Below are 6433 nucleotides of genomic sequence, written 5' to 3'. Positions count from 1 at the left end.
TACAAATCCACAGAACGATGTAAATGCTGCAGGTGATGCTGTCCAGCTCTGGAACCCTTTGTACTTCTGACAGCAGGACACACCAGTGAGTCATGGTGAGCAGCGTGAACAGTGTGATAAATGCATTGTGCAGATCTCTGGAGAACACAACCAGCACGCTCACTTTCAAAGCAAACACTGGCAATTATCAAATACAATGTAAAAACTGAGGAGTCCAAAATGACTGAGGAGCGACATTAGGCAAACAGCCAGAGAAAAGAACCAAGAACTATTTACTACTAATGTCACGGCCTTTCCCGACAAAGGGCAAAATTTTATATTTCCCTTAGCCCAATCCCAACCACTACACCTTGGGGAGTCGCAAGTTGACAAATGCAGAGAGAAGATGGGAATTTGCACAATATATTTATTCAACAAAAGAATTTTATATATAAAAAAAAAAAAAAAAAAAATCCATCAACTCCAAGTGCACCCAGTCCCAGTCCAGAACCTCGGCAGCCAGTTCAAGGAGGGACACGCAACAGTCCACTTAGTGTTCTGGATAGCAATGCTGCAGACAAAGGACAGAACAAAAACAAAACGCAGTCACCACTCAAAATAACTGAAATTGTAACAAAGAAACACACAAACCCACAAAGACGCAACACAAAAATGGAGCCCAAAGAATATAGAATATTTTAGCCAAACAAAATGTTCCCTAATAGGCTAGCACTGGAAAAAAAAACTACTTAACACCACAGCAAACCCTCCAAATTATAAACCCCAAAATAAATCAAACCAAACAAATCCAAATCCCTTACACACAACCAAAAATCAAATAATGAAATAAACCTATAGCAGTACCCAGCCTAATAGAAAGCAACTTAGCTATTTATAGCAACGGACTCCAACAAACTAAAACAAAAATGAAAAATTAAAATGTACTGCCCTAAAACTACGACTGGTGGATGGCAGAAGGTTAAAATTCTTCTAAAAAGGTAGGGGGTTGCACTTAGCTTTTTATCAGCGTGCTTCTCGTGCACAGACAGCACCAGCAGCAGAGTCTCTCACGTTCTCGCTTTCACCAGCAGCTCAGCTGTATTTACTCCGGCACGTCCCAACTTCTCAGATCAGTCGGACAAAACAGACACCGCTTGGTTCACTCGGTTCACCCTTCAAACAACGGAAGTCTTTCCGCTTTGTTGCGTACTTGCCAGAGTCGGGAGCAGTGTCCGCCTGTGTCACGCCTTTTCTGGCCTTTAACACATGAATGGTGGAGAAAATCAAGCGTTGACAGGTCATCTAGGCTACATGCTGTCTAAAGTGACGTCATTCATGAATAGTCATTTTTTATTAGAAAGCCTTTTATCTACTAAGATTTGGAAGAAAAGCAAGGGGCTATTTACACAATTCCCATAGAAACGCAACCCATTAACAGATATAACGGATATAGCATTGAAGTGATGATCACCTTTACAGCTTGTTATTTAGCAGTTGCCTGTAGTCTGCTGGTCTGAATCATGTTTAACTAATTAATTGTAATGAAAATACCATCTAAGCATTAATCATTTTAAAATGGTAGTCTGTAGCCTTATCACACAAGGGGGGAGGAGTGTTAATGTTGAACAAATAATAACTCACTTGAAACTTACCAGTAATATAAAAAGATGTAATATACCACACATACCAGTGTGAGCGGTAATTTAGGAAGGAAGTTTCTAATTGTGTCTAGCCTTATAATTTTGATTGTAAGGGCAGGGTAAAGGTTAGGTTTCTGCCAACATGTAAAATCTTATGGAATTTGTATCTGTCCCCATGGACAGAGGTATCTATGTTCCCAAATCTGAAAGGCAGAAGCCGTTCTTAATGAATTATCTCCTACGATTGGACGACAGGAACAGACAGAAATAGACCTGAACTGAACTGAGCAGATGTGTAGTCTGTCTTGTTAAGTGAGGATGTAGGTGCTTACATGTGTATCCTGACTTAGTCATGGCATGGAGTTGGGTTTAGGGGGATACTGCTGCTTCTCCCTGGTCCACCATCCACGGGACCACGTTCTTCTCTCCAGCCCCACTGGAGACAACAGCAAAACAGGAGCAGCTGGAATTCAGCCAGTTCTCTATGTGTTTCAGCAGATGTACCTGAGTTAGAAGGTGAGCTACTACCTTTGCATGTAGAAAAGCAGGTAGGCTGTTTTTGCCCTGCTCTTAAGGACGGCTGGCTCTGTCTTTTTTGAAACCTTTGAATCGTTGAATTTTAACCAGCACTCTCCTTTCTCCTCAGCTACGTCGCTGATGTAGTGCCCTGTCAGGGAAGCAAGATGTCATTAGTCACTTTATAGTTTCTACTGCATGTTTGTGGATATTATCAGACTGCTCACCACTGTCCATGCTGCCACCCAAATGAGACACCACAGCGTGGAGTCTGTAGATGTCTGTGTGAACAGTTTCCTGCAAACAACAAGTACATCTGTTTTTTCATATGATTAAGTAAGAATGCATCTTAGATCGTTGATATGGGTCTCTCTCATATCTATCTATCTCTCTCAGCCTGTCTTTCTCAGTCTCTCTCAGCATCTTTCAATCTTCTTTTTCATCTCTCTCTCTATATCCTCACCAGTGGGCTGACGTGCTGTACTTTCTCTCCCTGTCCTTCTCTGCTCTCATTTACTACTAATGGGTTGAGAGAACTACATCATTATGGCAGGTACGTATAAACGTAGACAGGTTGTAAATCCAAAATTTAATTGATCACTGTAGGAAAATGGCTGATGTTTACCTTGTTCTGGCACAGAGCTTTTCTCCAGATTATCCTCCTCATGTCCTTTGTCCTGGGTGTATGCTGGTCCACTGTGGACACATCACAAAGCCATTCAGTTAGCGTCTCATTGCTAATTGTGAAAGGGTGGACAGAGGTGAGAGAGCGTATGCTCAGGCCGTTGTACAAGCTGACCTTAACGGTTGCCCGAGTGAAGCCACTCCAGGGAGGACAGAGAGGTCCAGCTCTGAGGGGATGTCCATTAGGTTTGTTAGTTTCTTGCCCAGCATGTCAAACCTCTTAATGTGGAGGATCAGAACTCTGTTCCAAAAGGAAAAATGATGTAAGAATTGGAAGAGTGTGAGATGACTGCTTTAAAACTCATTGTTTGTGGTAATTCACATAATGCGAGACTCACCGTGGGAGTGTGAAGAACTCCACCACTTCACATGCCTCGGTGCCTTGACCACATTCACATTTGAACTCCAAAACCGTTGACTGAAAAAAAGTTTTGATTGAGAGTGACAATGGTTAGGATGGCTCCCTAACTTAACAAACTGGCAAAAAAAGTGTTGTCCAGTAGGGGTGTGTGAGGTGACAGACCTTGAAGTAATTGTGTAGGCTGTCAGTCAAGGTAGAGCTCAGGTTAACAGAGAGGTGGTTGAAGTCCTCCACTCTGGAGCTCTGCAGTCCACAGCTTTCAAACAACAGAAATCAACAGAGAGGTTACAACATTCACACAGAAATAACCCACATTATCCCATACCAAGTGTGTGCATACTTTGTGACAATGCACACTCTGAAGAAACACATGTTAAGAACAGTTGATTTACAAGAAGGAGATGTGGTGATATAGCACAGAATTACCTGCTGCAGGTGCGCACAGATTTGAGGTGAAACTCAAAATTTGCCACAGGGCAGATGTAAGAGAAGGAGGAAACCCTGAGTGTCTCTCCCTCCTCCTTCAGCTGAAGCAAACACATCATCAGGAACTCATGAGCATCCTGTGGAAGACAGTACATCGGAACGGCATTACTCCTGGACTTCAGCAGCAACAGAGTTGAGAAAACAAAGAAGGTTGTGTGCAGTTCCTGCAGACTACTGCATGTGGTTCTGATGTGTTCTGAATGGCTCAGAGGGTTGTTTAGCCGAACCTGTTCGTAGTCCTCTCCAAACGCAGGGCATCTGACTGAAATACAGGCATTCAGGGCTCTCAGGAGCTTCTTCTTCTTTGAAGAGCTACGACTAGTGAGCCTGCCTTGCTGTAGATCTGCAAAACATCTACGCACAGTAACAGGGAGACCAATGTGGTTTATAACTCTCAGCATCACAACACCTCTCTAAGCACTCATAATTGAACAGTTCATTTAGACATGTGACTTCTCTGTTCCAGATCAGGTACCTGAGCATCTGGCAGCTGGATGGATCCGTCCAGCTGGAGCACTGAGCTCTGATGGGGCTCCAGAAGCAGGAGAGACTCAGAAGACACTGCAGAGTGGCGTTCATATAACATGTATTCCCAATGTTGGGAAACCTAACAGGACATTAATGTTTAGAATAGATTTAATACATAATCAGTAAAACTTCCAGGCCACTAGGTGTCAATGTCACATAATTTCAGAATTTGAAGAAGAACTGCAAAAATACTTATTGCTCCTTTAATTGCTACGTGCCTTTATTTTGGTTCAGAGATAAAGACTGTGTACATTACATCTGTGTACACTGCAAAATCACGTAATGGTTGTGTGCTAAAACACAACGTGTTCTGTCTTTACCAGAGCTGTTGGATCTCTGTGTCTCTGCCAGCAGAAACAGTGGGGGCGTGTCCTTGGCCCTCACCCTGGCCACTCTCAGTCACCCTTTCACTACTGACGATGTGCGGTAACAGGTGCTGCAAATTCTGCACACGAAAGTCTCCCTCTACCACAACAGCCGGCAATCTGAAAGAGAGAGTAAAGTGACAGATGAATATGGAGTTTGTGTAGTGCACAAAATGTTCACATACATACAAATGTTGTTTTTAATATTTTTCAGTTTCTCTTGATTTATGCCACAATGTCAATATATAACCATTATAGATTGTCCATACTTTACTGTGCCATGAAGATGACTTTAATAATGTACCCACCTATCCATGGGCACAGAGCACACATCTTTATCAGCAGCCCCTATGGAGAGAACAAAACCTTGGAGTAAGTGTCTTTGACTAAAACATACTATGCAAAGGTACAAAATCATAAAAGATTCTGAGCTCTGACCAGGAACAATCCCTTCCGTGTTCTTGGGTTCAGTAGGGAGTTTGTTGTTGGACCTGGGGGCAAATAATTCCAGGGAAAAATCATAGACAGAATAAATAATAACCAAATGTGCATGTGACTACACATGTGCATGTGACTACACAATTCATAAGGCTGGGACGGTTTTCATACCTGGTTAAGTGTCCCTCAGAGGAAGAGGAGCAAGAGATGGAGGAGGAGCTGACATTCAAGGACTGAGTGTCAGTTACTTGTGTCAGGGAGGATGACTCTATATGTCTCCACCATCTTTGCTTTTTCTTCTTTTTAACTTCACTATTCACACCCTCTTTGTTCTTTTTCTGTAGGAAACCATTGGTTTGTCAAATCATGGGTATGGGAAACCTCAGTACACCCTAAAAAGCATCACATCTTAAATCGAAAAATATCGGAGAAAATATCGGAGAATCGGAGAATAACCGGTATAAAAATGCCGGTTACTCCTTTTTAGACCACAACGTATAAAAACGTTAGATAGCTACCTTCATACACGAGTAAATGCAACCCATTTGTCCGATATACGCTCCTTCCTAACAGAATTAATGTAAACGTCGTCGCGTCGGGTTTGCAGGTACTTTAAATGTGATGTTCGCGATATATTGACCTGGTTCTATTGTGCAGCGCTGTCACGGCCTCGTTGTTAACGTCAGTAGCTATATGACGTAATAGTGCTGCGTTCTGTTATCGTTAAGTGTGAAGCTGTAAGCTCCAGACTATTTAGCACAACTTCTATACCCTATATCCAAAACCAAACACTTAGGTCCTCAGACACAGGTCTTCTGGTGATTCCAAAATACAAGCTTGTCACTGCTCGTGGGCGCTCATTCTGTGTAATGGCCCCAAAACTGTGGAATGGCCTCCCGCAACATCTCCGCCTCTGTTCATCCTTTTCCTCCTTCAAAACTCAGCTTAAAACTCACCTTTTCTCTCAGTATTTTCTCCCTTCCACATAGTCATAGTATGGTTTAATTAATTATATTTATTTATTTAATTGTTATTTGTTTTTTTTCCCCATAGGATTTTTGTAAAGTGTCCTTGGGTACTAGAAAGGCGCTATATAAGTTTAACTTATATTAAATACGTTGTTTAAATATCTAAGTGACGCACTACCGCTACTAGTGGTGAGAAAGTGTACTGCATTTTATTCAAAATCAATGCGGTCCGGCGGCCCTCTGCGGCCCAAAGTTTAAAACTGTTGTTCTTTTGAGGCCCTCAAGGTGGCGTTCGCGGCCCACAGTTGGGTTAAGAATCTCATCTAGATGAGGTTTTGGGGCTAAATCATCTCTTGACTGTCATGATGATGCCCGATGTTGTGAGGGTTTTGTGTGTTTTTTTGTTTTTGTTTGCCCAATCTTTCCTTTGCAACCTTTCAGTGACTCTGCAATATACTCCGCAGGGGA

The 6433-nt window shown here is 42.4% G+C and overlaps 1 protein-coding gene and 1 long non-coding RNA gene across 3 annotated transcripts; both read right to left on the bottom strand.

Moving 5' to 3' along the window:
• Positions 1-440: 440 nt before the first annotated feature.
• LOC143505567 (uncharacterized) lies at positions 441-3080 on the bottom strand. Of its 2 annotated transcripts, none has more exons than XR_013127872.1 (5): positions 2935-3080; positions 2363-2831; positions 2148-2286; positions 1952-2055; positions 441-1236 (listed from the first exon to the last, which is right to left on the bottom strand). It is a non-coding gene; the product is annotated as an uncharacterized LOC143505567 (long non-coding RNA). The 2 variants fall into 2 exon arrangements; XR_013127873.1 differs by having other exon boundaries at positions 2366-2831.
• Positions 3081-3771: 691 nt separating this feature from the next.
• On the bottom strand, positions 3772-5906 carry LOC143505562 (ubiquitin carboxyl-terminal hydrolase 37-like). Its single transcript, XM_076996161.1, has 8 exons — positions 5516-5906; positions 5169-5335; positions 4998-5050; positions 4868-4907; positions 4515-4679; positions 4142-4273; positions 3894-4020; positions 3772-3777 (listed from the first exon to the last, which is right to left on the bottom strand). Exons 1-8 carry the CDS (start codon positions 5540-5542, stop codon positions 3772-3774), a joined length of 717 nt encoding a protein of 238 aa, XP_076852276.1. The 5' UTR covers positions 5543-5906.
• Between the last annotated feature and the right edge of the window lie 527 nt (positions 5907-6433).

This window comes from Brachyhypopomus gauderio, unplaced genomic scaffold (genome assembly GCF_052324685.1).
Source record: "Brachyhypopomus gauderio isolate BG-103 unplaced genomic scaffold, BGAUD_0.2 sc376, whole genome shotgun sequence".
In the NCBI taxonomy this organism is placed as follows: domain Eukaryota; kingdom Metazoa; phylum Chordata; class Actinopteri; order Gymnotiformes; family Hypopomidae; genus Brachyhypopomus; species Brachyhypopomus gauderio.
The sequence above is the reverse complement of the archived record's forward strand: the minus strand, read 5'-3'. Positions and strand labels throughout refer to the sequence as shown.